The sequence below is a fragment of the Corythoichthys intestinalis genome, chromosome 3, assembly GCF_030265065.1.
Source record: "Corythoichthys intestinalis isolate RoL2023-P3 chromosome 3, ASM3026506v1, whole genome shotgun sequence".
Classification (NCBI taxonomy): Eukaryota; Metazoa; Chordata; class Actinopteri; order Syngnathiformes; family Syngnathidae; genus Corythoichthys; species Corythoichthys intestinalis.
This window is the reverse complement of record NC_080397.1, coordinates 63,932,279-63,950,166: the sequence shown is the minus strand read 5'-3', so window position 1 is coordinate 63,950,166 and position 17,888 is coordinate 63,932,279. Positions and strand designations below refer to the sequence as shown.

At 42.4% G+C, this 17,888-nt stretch overlaps 1 protein-coding gene across 1 annotated transcript in view; it reads right to left on the bottom strand.

Annotated features, from left to right (window-relative positions):
- Nucleotides 1-14,039, bottom strand: part of mfsd14bb (major facilitator superfamily domain containing 14Bb) — a 28,089-nt gene extending 14,050 nt beyond the window's left edge. Inside the window, exons 1-7 of the mRNA XM_057831717.1 lie at nucleotides 13,588-14,039; nucleotides 6,322-6,414; nucleotides 6,180-6,242; nucleotides 5,825-5,952; nucleotides 3,344-3,458; nucleotides 1,294-1,512; nucleotides 1,112-1,225 (exon numbers count right to left, since the gene is read on the bottom strand). Of these exons, the coding sequence (XP_057687700.1) occupies nucleotides 1,112-1,225; nucleotides 1,294-1,512; nucleotides 3,344-3,458; nucleotides 5,825-5,952; nucleotides 6,180-6,242; nucleotides 6,322-6,414; nucleotides 13,588-13,605 (750 nt within the window). The 5' untranslated portion in view covers nucleotides 13,606-14,039. The remainder of the gene's footprint in view (nucleotides 1-1,111; nucleotides 1,226-1,293; nucleotides 1,513-3,343; nucleotides 3,459-5,824; nucleotides 5,953-6,179; nucleotides 6,243-6,321; nucleotides 6,415-13,587) is intronic.
- Nucleotides 14,040-17,888: the final 3,849 nt, after the last annotated feature.

Genomic DNA, 17,888 nt, shown 5'->3' with positions numbered 1-17,888 from the left:
ACTATAATTCCTACCTGTCAAGTTGTACGGTCTTGGCGTAATTTGTACAAGTGAGCACTGATTTTTCAATGTGTACGGTTTTCGTGCATTAAGTCTTTTTTTCCTCCGTTCAGATTTTGTCACCCTTTTCGGCAACGAGACGATGTGCGTTAATACGTTGGTTGAATGACGCCAGAAAAGTCAGAGACACGGAGAGGGAAGAGTTTGTTGTGACGCTGTAGCAAACGCGATGCTAGGCTTGGTGGCTGCAATATTTCCAGACTGTAGCCGACAGCCTACAATCTACGCCTAGATATCTCATGCATATAGAACTACATGCGAAATAACAGACTCCGTAGCGTTAGTAAACAGCCGCCATTTTAGAGCAGTAAACTACTCCTAGCGAACCTAAGTAACTTTTTATCTAAAATACTCGCAAAATCGGCAAAATCTTGACTTGAGTCTATCTTTAAAGGATGAATCAGTTTTAAAATTTGTCGAAAGTAGACTAATGCAAAAACGGGAGCAATTTTATCAACTTTAACGGTTGATTCACAACATTAAATGACCTCCAAACATAGCAAGGTTTACTATGTTTTTGTTTTTGTTTTTTTTTTTGAAAAAATGGTGAAAAAAAAACATGAAAGGTAACACTAGTTACTGTGCCAAGTAACCTTTTTTACTACTGTGTGTGTATTTCAGTAGTCAGTCAATACACTAGCCAAAGAGCTAAGAGGCATTTTAACAGTTGAAAATGTTAACATTTTAAGTGTTTATTTCATTTTCTTAAAAGTAAAATAAAGGCAGTTAAAAAAAAAAAAAAAAAAAAAGCAAAACGCAAACCAAAATCGTGATTCCAAAACCGAGGTTCAAACCGAACCGTGGGCTAACTGAACCGTTGCCCCCCTACTCGGCAAACACTTTTAGAAGTTAAAGCAACATTGCATATTCTCTCTTGCCAAGATAAGAAAAGTTTTAGTCTCCCGAGACATGTTTTAAGCTCGTCATCGTCATGCAAAAAAAGTTCTTCGACGAAATACTTTTGCTATCGTTGACCGATACTACAATGCTCCCAGTAGTGCCTGGGAATGAGTTAAGTGTGTGCATGTGTGCCTGTAGCATTTGCACATACCTGTTTGAGGTAGAGGAAGAAGCTGGAGTACTGCCCGGCTTCCGGCAGGTACGACAGGAAGACCGTGACGCAGATGAGCATAACTGTCGAGTCTTTGCCCACACGACGCAGCGACTGGACCAAACACAATGACACAAGCCGTCAAACAAGGCAACCTCCTCACGTGCCAAACCCGGACTCACGGCAAAGGGGTCCGCCTGCTCCCACGAGAGCGGGAAACCCCACGTGGTCAGTCGCATCTTGTCGGGCAGCGACTCGGGCACCACGAAGAAGACAAAGGCGATGTCGGCCACCGAGATCACCGTGGCGACCAGGACCACCAGGCTGTCTCCGTACTGCGACGACAGGTACGCGCCGATGGCGGGGCTCGTCACCAGGCTGGCCGCAAATGTCGCAGACACCTGAGAAGTTGCACAGTTAGGGGTGCATGATATCTATTTTTTGAAACCGATATCGATAACTTCCTGCTCCTCAAAGCCGATACCCATATCCAATAATAAATATTAGAGGTGTGCAAAATTTCCGATTCTTAGATTATTCGCGATTCGGCCGTGGAAGATTCGAGAACGATTCACAAACATCCAAATTCCGATTATTGAAATATGCCAAGTAAAGCAGAAGTACGACACACTCAGCGCGCCGCGCGGTCTTCGGTACGCAATTAGGGACGGAGCGAGAGTAGCTAAACATCATGCTTCTCGTTACCCGGCCCCTCGGGTAACGCCAATGCTCAACTCACGGCTCTAGCTCAACTCATGCCACGAGATAAAAAAAAAAACAACAACAACAACATACCTGACTGCTGCCGAAAAGCTGCTACAAGCCACATTATGTTACGGTAGATATCATTTATATAGGACTAGATGCATTATAGCTTCGGTATCGTTACCAGCACATCTACAAAAAACTAGATGCGGACACTAGTAACAGCCGCCATCTTAAAGCAGAACACTTCCCTGCAAGGCTGTTGTTGCAAACCTTCCAAGCGAACCTAATTAACTTTTTATCTAAAATACTCCTAAATCGGTAAAATATTGACTTGAATCTATCTTTAAAATAGTTTTAAAACTTTTACATGTTGAAAGTAGACAAAAGAGAAATTATGGAATAACAGGAGCAATTTTAACAACTTTAACGGTTGATTCACAACATTAAATTAATTGAAAGTAGTTTAAAGCTGCTGATATAGAATGGGGACTGGAGTTTTTTTATTTACTGTTATTTTTGTATATTTGTTTACTGCTATATGTTAACTTGATACTGAAATAGTAGTTTGGTTTAGCCTGAGAGGATTTTTGAACAATTTTGGAACTAATGTACAAAACAAATTAAAAAAAAAAAAAAAAAAGGAGTGGGGTGCATCAATAATCGTTTTATAATCGAATCGGAGCCTCTGAATCGTAACCGTAATCGAATCGTTAAGTGCCCAAAGATTCCCAGCTCTAATAAATATATAGTTTTTTTAAATGTATAACCTGAGTTTTTTAACACCTGGAGGTTTAAAAAAAAAAAATGGTGGATTCATTCAACATAGATTTGCCTTTGATCTCATCAGACTTTTCGTAATGACATGAACAAAACGTACGTTTCACTTCTGCACAGCCCGACTTTTCTTGCTTTTATGGGAAGACACTCGTCTTAATATTGTGAAAGTACAACAGAAAAATACACATATTCAATACTCAATATACAACAAACTGCACAATACACTTATATACACAACTATTATATGTATAGCATAGCACACTAGCTTGAGCTACTAAAGCATTGGCTGGCTTCTAGAACACAACTTCTGAAGTTCTGTACATATGACCCTTCACCACAGAAGTAAACATATTTTGCACATCCATATGTAATAGTAAACATAAAATACTTACATATATTTCCGAGGCGGAAACGTAACAGAAAGCATTCACGACTGTCAATGCTACCGCTAGACATCGCAATGTGTAAGTGATTGAACCAAACTACTGTAACAAAAAATAGGTGCACTGAATTATTCTGACCAGCAGGTGGGAGCAATGCCCCGCCAATGGTCAACTGATTTCCGATACTATTGTGTAAACTGCAAAGCCAGAACAGTACATATTATCGGTCCTATTATAAATGTTATTGGATTTTCCGGGATGACGTCATAATTCCTATTATCGGACCAATAATTATCGTGCACCAGTATGCACAAGCGTGTAAGCGAGCGTGCAAGGGTGCGGCGACAAGGCAGAGTATTATTACCAGGCCGTACGCCGTGCTCCTCTGCTGCTCATCCGTGATGTCGGCGACGTAGGCGAAGATCACGGAGAATGTCACGGAGAAGATTCCTGACACAGAGATCAGTGCAAAGTACCACCTAGGGACAGCCCAGAAAAACACATCACATGAGTGTGTCAAAAATGTTTCAATTTTTGTTCTGCACAAAAAATATATTTTAGAAGAGGACATACTCTCCTAACCTGCACGTTGTATGAACAGTGGTACTTTGAGATGCGAACACTTCAGTACACAAAAAAAATTATTTAGCGAAAGTTTTTTTGAAGCTTTTTTCGCTTCATATTGCGAAAAATTCATCATACTAAAAAAGGTAGGGTTGTCCTGATCCGTGATCGGAAATTGTTCCGACTACGCCATTTTTCAGAGGATTGGAATCAGGTAAAAAGGATCAGGTTTTTAATTAAAAAACAGGGGGGGAAATATTTTTATTTTTGCTTCATGCTCGTACAGTAAGCCAAACTGTCCGGCTTGCATTTGGTACTTAAAGTGGAAGTTCAGAATGTTTGACATGAGGCTTAAAGGAATACCTTTTCTCTTAGGCACTATCTAACTGTTTGCATTATTCTAACAAACTTAATATAATCAATCAGGGAATAGTATTGTTTCCCGTATTTACTGTTTGACTTTGTATTACTCTAACACATCCAATATAAAATAAACAGCACTTATACCATAGTTTAAGGAAAACAAGCAAAATATAGGGAATAAGAGATACATGACACCTTCTTATCACTGAAGCCCAACATGTGCGTCATGCAACTGACTGAGTAAGGTTGACGCTGACAAGCCCACATCTGCACCACCAACTCTCGCAATCAGTTCTCCTGGACAGTCCAGAACAAATGGCGGGACACCCTGTCCCAACACAAGGAACATCAGAGAACGCCCAACATCCAACTGATAACACGACTGATAAGACTACAAGAGCCCTTTTGACACTGAGGTGGCAAACTCCACAACCCTCGTTGCCCTGATAACAGTAACTCCCGAATCCTCCTGTCCAATCCACAAACAGACAATAATCCTAAACAACGCCCAAACACACCATTCTTCCTGCCTGTGGCCCGCCCCGCAAGAGCCTTTAAAAAAAGAATGAATGTTTAACTTATCGTTGTCATTTTTTTTTTCTCGGGAACCTTTTGCTGACTTGTGAGTTGGTGACCTTGGATCCTCGCCTGGGTCCCCCTGTGCTGTATGATTGCTGTCGACTTAATTGTCAACTTGTGTTTCGAAGCCTTTTTCCAGCTTTCAAAATGGAGACAGTACAAAGGGTTAAGACGGGGATCTTCAAACCAGTCCTCAAGGGCCGCTGTGTGTCCTGGTTTTTGTTCCAACCGATCGAGCACCGACAGTTTACCCAATGAAGTTTCTGCTAAAACAAGCCGCACCTGACTGCAATCAACTGGTTACACTTGTAAGACACCAGATTGGTGCAAAGGTGTTGTTTTGTTGCAATGAAATCCTGCGCCCACTGCGGCCCTTTGTGGAATAGTTTGGAGACCGCTGGGTTAAGACAAAGGTGAACGCGCGGTGTTTGGCCTTTTGGCCGGATCTCGCTGGCCCGGGTCTTTGGAGCTGCACCAGCGCGGGTCCGGCGGTTCGGCTGGTGTGATTCCAGCAATCTGGCTAAAAGGTCAGATTCCTTTAATAATACAGCCGGTTTTTTTCTATCTGGTGACTTTCTGTGTTGACAGAGGGTGTGTTTTATGTGTAAACAATGATACGAGTCATACACACGCACGCTGTCTCTCGCTCACCATTAATATTCAACTAATTAATATTAAAAGCAGTAATGGTATGTCTTTTACATCAGTTCTTTTTTTTCTTGTTCTAATGTTTCTCAGTTTTCCCAAAGGGTTTTTGGAGTGTTGAGCTGTAGCTGAGAGTTTAGTCTATAAGTTCTAATTATGTCAATTTTATTTAAAATATTTCAGTTACTTTTTGTTATTTATTATATTCATGTTGAGATTCCAATTTGCAAATATGTTGTGAAAAACAAAAAAATCCAGTTCAATCAATTTTTTTAATCCATACATCTAAAAATAACACATTTTAGACCTCTAATTACAATACCGTGATACTGTGAAACCGCTGTATTTTTGCTAAAGGTTATCATACCGTCAATCTCATATGGATACATGCCTACATACACCACTAAGCTTTTCAAAACATTGAAGTGACTTTACCGGTCATAATGACTTCCTTTAACTATCAGTTTATATTGGGACTTGTCCTGACTTGATGCCAACTCAGGCAAAGATTCAACTCAAGTCACGTAACAAACATCACGGGAAGGCACACACGTGTATGATGAAAGTAGTGGAATAATTGGAACATTTGTTCTTTTGAGCGCAGTTACGAATCACGCGCAGGGCTCAGACGCTCACATGACGTTTGTGTGACGCTCAAGCGGCGCTCGGCGGGCCGGTGATGTCATGTGCTCACCAGGGGCTGATCCTCATAAAGGGGATGGGGGCGCATGTGAAGAACACGGTCATCAGAAGGAAAGACTTCCTGCCCCAGATGTCAGACAGGGCGCCGATCACGGGAGCGGACAGGAATGACAGGAAACCCTAAATGCACACACCGACGCCAATTAATGACCTCGTGACAAAATATGAGATAATGGTGAACAGGAAGACCGCTGACACACGAGCATGCACACAACACACACGCGTCCATACCACTGTTGTTTTTGGCAGCCCTTGTAATTTTCGTCTAAGGCTTTTGGACGAAATACTTACCCAGTTTTCCGCACAAAACACACACGCCAATGTTCGCACGCAAGCCGAGCACTGACCTTGACGCCTTGCACGAGTCCGTTCATGAGGAATGTGTGCTGCGGGAAGGTTTCGTGGAGTACCTGAGAGTATAATTACGTATCGTTAGCGTCCTTGCTTAGCTTAGCCAAGATAACAACACTGGGTTGGTGTGTCTCTCACCGTCAGCATGGGTGTGGTCAGCAGCCCCCATGCGAAGAACTCCAGGAAGATGACGATGACGGCGTGCGTCACCCTGGCCCTTCCGCGCACATGCTGCCATTACAAAAAAAAAAAAAAAAAAAAAAAAAAAAAAAAAAAAAGAACATTTGCCACTTCCTCTTAACAACTGTCTACCCTCTTCTTGTTATGCCATTAAAAAACAATTTTCAACAGCTACGCTTTGAGATACGAGCAGGAGTTTTTCCCCCGTCGATTTGTTGATTTGACATAGAAGCAAAAATTTGAGATAAGAGTGCAACATGGGCACGAAATTACAAAAATAACTCAATTTGTATGAGAAAACCACAAAATGTCATTTTTTTACGCTACAAGTTGTGTTATTACAATGTGTTTTAATGTAAATATCTATTGCTAAAGGTGCAACAATAAAGCTAATTAATTCACATCTACTCAGTTATCTTTTTACTCATTTTCTGGGGTAGAGTGGCTGGAAATGTCATTCAAACTTTTAAAACGAAACTACAGTGATCACATAATAACAAACTAAATAGCATAACTAGCAAGTCCTGAAACAATTGGAGCAGTAACTGAAGAAATAATGATCACAGAACATGACATGTGAATGTTACATTCATTCTAGGGCTGCAGCTATCAAATATTTTAGTAGTCGAGTATTTGACTGAAAATTCTATCGATTAATCGAGTAATCGGATAAAACATTTTTTTTTAGGTATGAAGCAATTATAAATATTTCATCTAATACTGAACCATTTTCAGTCAATCAATGTCTTTATTTTTTATGTACATTGTTGAAAACAGCCAACAATTGCATCTCAGAAGTGACTAGAAAAAAAAAAAATTTCACTCAAAAACTTCTAAATCTTATGAGGGAAAAAAAAAAAAAAATCTTATTTCCGACCTAAAAATTTCATTACGCTAATAACACACTAGGGCTGCAGCTATTGATTATTTTAGTAGTTGAGTAATCAAGGAACTAGTTAGTTTAAATAATCGAGTAATCGGATAAACATGAAAAAAATTAAAATCCCTTAGCTGGGCCTCAAACAGTATTAAAATATAAATAAAGGATCTACATATGTACAACAAAAGAACAATTGGCTCATTTACATAGAAAAAGTCCACTAGCTTGAATGCTATAAAATACTTTTTTTTAACAATGCTCTCAACAAATGACACATATTCCCACAAAAATTGGCTAAATATACCTTTAAACTAAATTACGAATGCATTAAAAAACATTAGCTCGAACAAAAACCTAGCTTATGTTGGTCTGAACAGGGAGCAGCTGGATTTGGCCACCCAAAATGACGAAGACTAGAGGGCAGTGTATCCACCCAAATCAAAAAATCTAAATACAAACACTTTCAAAAACAAACCATGACAACGACACTTTAATTAAACGAATACTCAAAGCAGCAAAATTTATTTTGAATCTTTTTTTCTAATCGAATACTCGAGTTAATCGATTAATCGTTGTGGCACTAATTCATTCATTCATTTTACATGCTGCTTTTCCTCACGAGGGTCGCGGTGGTGCTGGAGCCTATGCCAGCTAACTATCGGCAGTAGGCAGGGTCAACCTTGAATCGCTTGCCAACCAATCGCGTGGCCCAACGAGACAAACAACCATTTGCACACACACACACTCATACCTACACTGCTGGCTAAAAGTATTGGCAGCCCTGCAATTCTGTCAGATAATGCTCCATTTCTCCCAGAAAATGATTGTAATTACAAATGCTTTGGTAGTAATATCTTCCTTTGTTTTGCTTCCAATGAAAAAACACAAACGAGAATTGGGGAGGGGGGGAATCATAATTATTTTACACAAAACTCCAAAAATGGGCCGGACAAAAGTATTGTTACTAGGGTTGTCAAAATTATCGCGTTAACGCGCGGTAATTAATTTTTTTAATTAATCACGTTAAAATATTTGACGCAATTAACGCACATGTCCCCGCTCAGAAAGTATTCTGCCTTTTGGTAAGTTTTACAGCAAGGCTTTTTGTGCTGTCCAACAGCGAACTCTTGTGGTTGCTTTGCAACATGGTTTATAGTTTTCTTGCCAGTTCATTATGGCTGCACGACGTCTCGGGCTGATAATGTTGTGCTTATATGATCCTTGGACAAGATTTGTCCGTAAGAATGGTTGTTGTAAAGAATGTACATATTATGTTAGTAAGCGAAATGTTCTATTTTTTGTATGAGACGCTTTTTGTTTATGTTTAGTGAACCTGTATAGCGTGCTAAGCTAACGTTGTTGCTAATGCAATGCTTGTGTACTTTTTTTTGTAGTTTTACGACGGTCTAAAGAGGACAATGGTTTGAGGCCATTTTATTAATAAATCAGATGAAAAAGGAAGAAGAGATTTAAATGACAGTAGAGTGAAATGCCCACTACAGTCCTTATGTAGCGTATGTTGAATGTATATATATCCATCTTGTGTCTTATCTTTCCATTCCAACAATTTATTTTACAGAATATATATATATATAATTTACAGAAAAATATGGCATATTTTATAGATGGTTTGAATTGCGATTAATTACGATTAATTAATTTTTAAGCTGTAATTAACTCGATTAAAAAAATTTATCGTTTGACAGCCCTAATTGTTACCCTTTGAAAAATCATGTGATGCTTCTCTATTTTGTGTAATTAACAGTACCAGTTACTTATCTGTGGCACATAACAGGGGGTGGCAGTAACTAAATCACACTTGCAGCCAGTTAAAATTGATTCAAGTTGACTCAACCTCTGTCCTGCGTCCTTGTGTGTACCACACTGAGCATGGAGAAAAGAAAGAAGACCAAAGAACTGTCTGAAGACTTGACAAGCAAAGTTGTGAGGAAGCACGGGCAATCTCAAGGCTACAAGTCCATCTCCAAAGACCTGAATGTTCCTGTGTCTACCATGCGCAGTGTCCTCACTAAGTGTAAATAAAGCCCACAGTACTGTGGCTAACCTCCCTAGATGTAGACCAGGGGTGTCTAAACTTTTTGCATAGGGGGCCAGATTTGGTGTGGTAAGAATGTGGGGGGCCCACCTTGGCTGACGTCCTTTAAGTAGAACAATATGTTTAAGCAAATTTATGCAAGCCATTCTGTGTGTCACATTTGCTTTATTATTATTATTTTTATTTAATAATTTCAAGAATCTCGCAACTAGCTTTTGTGGCCTTCGACTCTCGGGATATTGCTGCTGTGAAATTAAACTAGCTTCAAGTTGCTTCAGTTTCTCGCTGCGTATTTTCCCTGTAATCTTGTTGTACATGTCAGCGTGTCTTGTTTGGTAATATCGCCTCACATTGAACTCTTTAAAAACAGCGACTGTCTCTTTGCAAATAAGGCAGACACAGTTGTTGTTCATTTCAGTGAAGAAATAGTCCAATTTCCACCTATCCTCGAAGCGTCGGCCGTCGCAGTTTACTTTTTTTTTGTTCTTGATTGTTGCCATTTTAGAGTCAAGCATCACACGGGGTAACGTTGCTTAGAGTGCTGCTGCCTTTTAGTGGGTAAATGAGGAGCAGCATTTAATGTGTAAGCTACCTCATATGCTGGTATCAGTACTGCTGACCAATTTATTAAAAGTCTGTGTGCGGGCCAGACGTTATTGATCTTATGACAGAGGCTGGGGGCCGGATGAAATTGGACCACGGGCCGCATTTGGCCCCCGGGCCGCACTTTGGACATGTCTGATGTAGACGGAAAAGAAAAATTGATTTCAGCTAAAGATTGTGCGGATGGTGGATAAAGAACCTCGGCAAACGTCCAAACAAGTTCAAGCTGTCCCTCGGTCCGAGGGTACAACAGTTGCAACCTGTACTATCCGTCCGCGTCTGAATGAAAAGGGACTCTATAATAGGATACTCAGGAAGACTCCACTTCTGACCCAGAGACATAAAAAAGCCAGTCTGGAGTTAGCCAAAACTGACCTGAGAAAGCCAAAAACATTTTGGAATAATGTTCTCTGGTCAGACGAGACAAAAGTAGAGCTTTTTGGGAAAAGGCATCAACAGAGAGTTTACAGGGGAAAAAAACGAGGCCTTCAAAGAAAAGAACACAGTCCCCACAGTCTAAGATGGCGGATGTTCTCTGATGTTTTAGGGTTTCCTTGCTGCCTCTGGCACTGAAATTCTTGACCGTGTGCATGGCATGATGAAGTCTGAAGACTACCGACAAATTTTGCAGCATAATGTAGGGCCTGGTGCGAGACAGCTGGGTCTCCCTCAGAGGTCATGGGTCTTCTAGCAGGACAAAGACCCAAAACACACTACAACACTGTTTGGGAAAAAAAAACTGGAGACTGCTAAATGGGCCAGCAATGAGTCCAGACCTGAATCCCATAGAACACCTGTGGAGAGATCTGAAAATGGCAGCCTTCAAATCTCAGAGACCTGGAGCACTTGGCCAAAGAAGAAGGGTCTAAAATTCCAGCAGAGCATTGTAAGAAAGTCATTGATGGTTGTTCGCAGTTATTTTGTCTAAAGGTTGTGCTACCAAGTATTGGACTGAGGGTGCAAATACTTTTGCCCGGCCCATCTTTAATGATCACAGAACATGACATGTGAATGTTACATTTACATATTTCGCTTTGCAGCCAATTGGATCAAAGCTCATACAGGTTTATTTGCTGTATATCACCACTAAGTGGTCTTGAAGACGAACAGGTCAACGATGTTGAGCAATTTGAGAATGGCATGAATGGTACGATATAAACAAATTGGAGTAAGGATCATTTGTTTTTTTCTATTTTGATTTAGAAAAAAATACTTTTGGCTTTAAACGGTTTTGGGTAGGGATGTCCCCGAGCCGATCCCGTGATCGGAAATCGGGCCGATTGCACCATTTTTGAGAGGATCAAATCGGGAGAAAAGGAATGGGTTTTAAATTTATAAAAAAATATATTTTCAAAGTGCCTCACACGTAACTCCACAAACTGTAAACCTAATTATAAATGCATAAACAAACATATTATTAGCTGAAACAACTTACAGCCTTGTGTGGGCCAAACCAGAGCGCAGTTGTCCTTTATCCATGTCAGAGGAGAGTCTGCTCTTTAGTCATAGGTCAACAGTCCAGCAAGACCCAACGCTGCCACCAGAAGGCAGCGTTGGGTCTTATTGTATTGTCGCAATACTCCATCATTAACCCTTTAACAGCTACGCCTATTTTGGCCGAATTTGCATGCCTTTGGTGTTGCCTTTATATTTCAAAGAAAAAACTGTTCACAATGGCCAAGTTGGGTCCCTTTTTCAGGATACCTTGAACTTCATGTCCAAACTGTTGTTTTCTTCACTGACCAACTTTAATCCACATTTTGGACCCAAAAAGACAAAAAAAATCCCAAAATCTTTTTTCAAAATTTGTAATGTTGAAGTCCCACTGACAACCAAACATGCTCGACCAACCGTTTTGAAGCTTGATAATATTTATTTAACTTGCTAGGATAAACATTCAATCGAAAAAAATAAGATTGAATAGTTTTATGTTTGACAATTCAACACAAACAGCAGCTATGGTCATAGGCGTTTTTGGCCTTCACACATACTATGGTCAAAACAGGTTATATACAGTGCAAAATAGTGAGAAAAAAATATATATATATTATCCAACACAAAAAGGGTTTGGAGGATATCTCTTTGTGAAGTTAGGTATTGTACCCATCACCTTATCAAAGGTATATATGTACATGCAATCAAGCTTCTCGAACACACATCTATATAAAAATTGAAAAGATTAATCGTGAAGAAAAAATAACAAACATTGAAAAATAAGTATTTTCAAAAATATTGACAAGTAGTTCAGTCCAATTCATTTTTTTTAAGGCATGCGACCCAATAAAGTTTTTTTTTTTTTTTGCGCACTCAATAAAGTTTGTTTTTGAACATGTCACTAAGCTGCGTCACATACAACGTCACACAGCCTACTCATCCACCATTTGCGCGCTGCTGTCATTTCTACTCGCCGAGACGCCGACTGATCCGAGGAAAACAATGACAAATACAGCTCATCCTATTCCTTGAGTTAATGAAATAATGCATTAGCTTGCGCTAAATTTAGTTTTCGATTCATTCTGCACGTTTCAAAGACGCTCGTTCAATCCAACCGGCCGTTGCTTGCTACGCGTGTCTCCTTTCACTTAGTTGGCGCCTTGCTCGTCAATTTACAAAAAATGTTCACATTAGGTTTGTCCTTTTTGACATCACAACGGCTCTTGGGATATGTAGTCTTTTGTGCTGCTTTCGGTTTTGAAAAAAGAACAAGAAATGATGGAAATATGGAGATAGACACATGGTCCATGCAGCGTTTTAATGCATATTTATGAGTGCAATAAAACTATAAAACTCAAATGACATTATCTCCCGTTTTACTTCGTCGATTGACTTCAAATAAAAACTGGTGTGGACATCAACTTCCGTACTTTCAAACGAGAGCAACCAGGGGCACGTGGGTGACGTAATTACAGCGTTACGAGGCTTCAAAGATGATATGCGTAAACGTGTCGCATCAGACAAGTTCGGTGTTAAAGGGTTAAACAACATACAATACTTTTGGACTTTTTGGATAGATATTTTGTAGGGGTACTTAATCCGACTAATGCGGAAATTTGGGTTATGTCGCCAGTATAGGAACGGAATTCGTTCTTAACCCGGGGGCTACCCTTTTTACGTTTTATAATTCTGCAACTCCCCTGGAAACAGCGGAAGAGGACTGTTACATGTTTGGAACTTTTGTTCAAGTAATAAAAATAAATCGGTAGTATCGGCAGATTCTCAAAATGAGGTGACTCTGGTGCAAAAATATGCAATGGGACATCCCTTGTTTTTGGAGGGAAAGTCACTAGCTTTAGATAATATTTTAATATTGTTGAGATGCATGCACTTGTTTATCTGTGTGGCAAATAAGAATGAAATAAAAGCTGTTATAGTATGTCGTACGTTTTATTTTTCTCCATCAAATGATTATGGCTATCGCGGTATAAAATAGCATATCGTGATGGGGATTTTTCTCATATCGCACACCACTACCTGCTTCTGTTGCTTTTTTTTTATGTGCGTGTGCAAATTTATCATTGGCCGAGAAGTGAGAAGAATAATTTACGTGACAAATCACTTCGTTTGCTAGAACCGTTGACAACGTCATTCCCAATTTCTCTGCTTTCTAACTGCGTTATTAGCCGCCATTGTTAGAGGCGTCCGGTGATGCTAACGTTAGCCGACGTTTCCAAGATAAAAGGCTTACAGGGCTCCGGACCAGCATGATGTCGTTGTCGATGTCGGCTTTCCCGGCGTTCAGCTCACATGTTCGGGCATCGCCACAGCCTCCTCCTCGGACTGGATGAGTCTCTTCCAGCGTGTCACCTAGTTCCAAGTTTGGCGTGCTGCTCAGTCAGGCCACTCAAAGCAACGTCCGTTTTCCTCGTTCGGGCGTCCCGCAATTGCGGTGTCAAATGGTCCCACGAGACTCGGCTCGAACGAATCACGGGTTGAGTGTTAATACCGGCCGAGTCATTATCGGTTAAGACAAACCTTTCATGTGCAAATGTAAAATACGTGACGACAACGTCGAGTTTTCCTTCCTAAAGAGCTCTTTGTGTCATCATAGAGACATAGAGACTAAGGTAAACTAAGGTTTACTAAACGCACTCTCACTCACTCACTTCCCCAAAAGGCGAATCCTCCGGCTCGTAGATACAAAGAAAGACGCGCGCACGAGCAGCCCGGCAGAGCGACACGCCTATCTGGCGGACATGTTGGCGGGGGCAACGGTCCTATCAAAGGCAACGCCCGTACATTGAAGAGAATGTAGTTTCTTGTCTTTTTTTTTCTTTCTTCTAATTAATATTATATTATTTAGAATTATATATACACAAATACATATACATATTTAAACTACGCATGCCTGTTTTTGTGTTTATTTTTTAAATTCATTTTATTTATTGCTATTTAAAGCAACACTAGGTAACTTTTCAACCTTTATAAAATATTTTCATAACATTTGTGATAATATATCGACTGACAACTAGTTGAATGACACTTTTTTTAATATCTTGAGGGGGTCTGTATTGCTTTCACCGGCACTAATTAATTTTGAGGAGGGTGGCAAAAACCCAGCCATACACAAAAACAAAACCTACAAATGTGCTGACTGCTTTACGGCATGCGTTACTTCCCCCTTTCCCCATTTATTATAAAGACGGAAGTCGACGCGAACCCTTTCGCGTGAGTTCTGCAAAGATGGCAGAGTAACAAAAGAGACAAAAAGTTTTGCCAGAGAAGGGAAAAAAGGGAAGCTACCAGGATACTCAAGAATAATCAATGAACGGACTTACACTCGCTCCTCAAAGTTAATTAGTGCTGGTGAAAGTGATACAGACCCCCTCAGGTGTCATTCAAATTGTTGTCATCCATCCATCGATCCATTTTCTCCCGCTTATCCCAGGCCGGGTCGCGGGCGCAGCAGCTTCAGAAGGGAAGCCCAGAAAGGAGGAGGAGGGAAGCCTCTCCACAGCCACTTCAGCCAGCTCTTCTTGGGGTATCCCAAGGCGTTCCCAGGCCAGCCGGGAGACATAGTTTTCCCAGGATGACCTGGGTCGGCCCCGTGGTGTCCTCCCTGTGGGATGTGCTCGGAATACCTCACCAGGGAGGCGCCCCAGAGGCATCCTAATCAGATGTCCAAGCCACCTCATCTGGCTCCTCTCGATGTGGAGGCGCAGCGTCTCTACTCTGAGCACGTCCCGGATGAACGAGCTTCTCACCTTATCTCTAAAGGAGAAACCGGACATCCTACAGACGAAACTCATTTCGGCTGCTTGTATCCGGGATCTTGTTCTTTCGGTCATGACCTACAGCTCGTGACCATAGGTGAGGGTAGGAACGTAAATCGGACGGTAAATACAGAGTTTTGCCTTTCGGTTCAGCTCCCTCTTCACCACGGCGGATCGATGTAGAGTCCGCAACACTGCAGGCGCAGCACCTATCCGGCTGTCGATCTCCCGTTCAATTTTTCCGTCACTCGTGAACAACACCCCGAGATACTTCAACTCCTCCACTTTGGGAAGGACCTCATCCTTGACCGAGAGAGGGCATTACACCTTTTCCCGATTGAGGACCATAGTCTCGGATTTAGAGGTGCTGATTCTCATCCCGATCACTTCAAACTCGGTTGCGAACAGCTCCAGTGGATATTCTGTCCACAAAGGTAATGAGCAGAACCGGTGATATAGGGCAGCCTTGGCGGGGACCAACTCTCACTGGAAACGGATCAGACTTACAACCGGTTACACGGACCAAGCTCTGACACCGGTCATACAGGGACCGCATCCCCCGTATCAGGAATTCCGAGAGCCCATACTCCCGGAGCACCCACGACAGGACTCCGCGGGGGACACGGTCGAACGCTTTCTCCAAGTCCACAAAACACATGTAGACTGGTTGGGCAAACTCCCATGACCCCCCGACAACCCTACTGAGGGAATAGAGCTGATCCGCTGTTCCATGGCCCGGACGAAAACCACACTGCTCCTGACGGATCCTCCTCTCCAATACCCCTGAGTAGACCTTCCCAGGGAGGCTGAGTAGTGTGATCTCCCTAAAGATGGACCACCACCCGTCTGCCAATCCAGAGGCACTATCCTCGATGTCCATTGAATGTTGCAGAGACGTGTCAACCAAGACAACCCTACAACATCCAGAGCCTTTAGAAACTCCGGGCAGATCTCATCCACCCCCGGGGCTCTGCCACTGAGGAGCTTTTTAACCACCTCGTTCACTTCAACCCCAGAGATAGGAGGACCCGCCTCGGAGTCCCCAGGCTGTGCTTCCACATGGGAAGGCGTGTCGGTTGAATTGAGGAGGTCTTCAAAGTAATTGGTCCACCAACTCACAACATCCCTGGTTAAGGTCAGCAGCGCCCCATCCACACTATACACTGTGTTGGTGGTGCACTGCTTTCTTCTCATGAGAAACCTGATGGTGGACCAAAATTTCTCTGAGGCCGTCTGGAAGTCGTTCTCCATGACCTCACCGAACTCCTCCCATGCCCGGGTTTTTGCCTCTGTGACCGCCCGACCCGCGTACCGCTTGGCCAGCTGGTACCCATCAGCTGCCTCTGGAGACCCGCAGGCCAAAAAGGTGCGATAAGACTCCTTCTTCAGCTTGACGGCATCCCTCACCGATGGTGTCCACCAGCGGGTTCTGGGATTGCCGCCACACTTGCGGCCGCAGCTTCGGTCAGCCGCCTCTACGATAGAGGTGCGAAACATGGTCCACTCCCTCCTCTCCCTGAACATATGAGAAGCTCTGCCAGAGATGGGAGTTGAAACTACTCTGGACAGGGGACTCCGCCAGGCGTTCCCAGCATACCCTCATAAAACTTTTGGGTCTGCCGGAGCCGCATCTTCCCCCACCATTGTAGCCAACTCACCACCACGTGGTGATCGGTTGACATCTCCACAGGTGTGATTCAACTAGTTGTTAGTCTACATATGTAACGGGTTCACGCAGGTCCGTTGTGGAGCGTGGAAACCTCCCTGCCGATTCCTTCATGTGGGTGCGCTGGCGGTTGTGCCGTCGGCTCGAGCTTATGGCACAGCGGTTAACGTACCTACCTGCCGAGTGGAAGCGTTGTGCACGCGCGGATTCGCGTCCCAGTCAAGTCAGAGGTGGGAGCGGAACGCGGGGCGGCGCTGACACTCTGGTTACAATGGTGCCGTGACCCGGTTCGGCAGCGAAGGTTTCGGGGGGTGCGTGTAACAGGTACATGCAGGTCCGTTGTGGAGCGTGGAAACCTCCCTGCCGATTCCTTCATGTGGGCGCGCTGGCGGCTGTGCCGTTGGCTCGAGCTTATGGCACAGCGGTTAATGTACGTAACTGCCGAGTGGAAATATTGTGCCCGCGCGGGTTCGCGTGGCGGCGCTGACACTCCGGTTACACATATTATCGCAAATGTTACGAAAATATTCCATTAAAGTTGAAAAGTTACCTAGTGTTGCTTTAATTGTTGTTTGTCAAAATAAAAATAACACAAGTTTTAAACTTTTCTAAGAAGAACTACATCTCCCATGATGCTTATAGGCGAAATAGCAATGATTTCTCCTAAAAAGTGTCTCCCACTGTTGAGCTGTTTATTATATAAAAAAAATATAGATTGCGTTGTATAAGTGAAACATCTTGGTTGTCATTTGGGCTGCTTTTGATTGAACTGGGCGTGTTTTACACTGTGATTGGGCTGGAGACTGTTGACTCTCAAGCCTAATTATCACGTGAGTGACCGTAAATATGCCAACCTTAACGACCGCTCGCCAAGGTTAAACCGCCAATTAAACATGTTCAAAATGAAAAAATTCGAGCTACCTAACATAAAATATTGAGTTAAAGATCAAATTAACGTAAGGTTGTCCCACTTTTGACTTTAAAATGTCTCTATTTTCAAACAGGCACCGCAGTACGCCGCTTGTCTCGCAGGGGTCTTTTGCTTTTTGTAGGCGCCGAACGGAGGTACGCGCAAAAAAAAAACAACAACAACAACACTGGGGGAAAAAA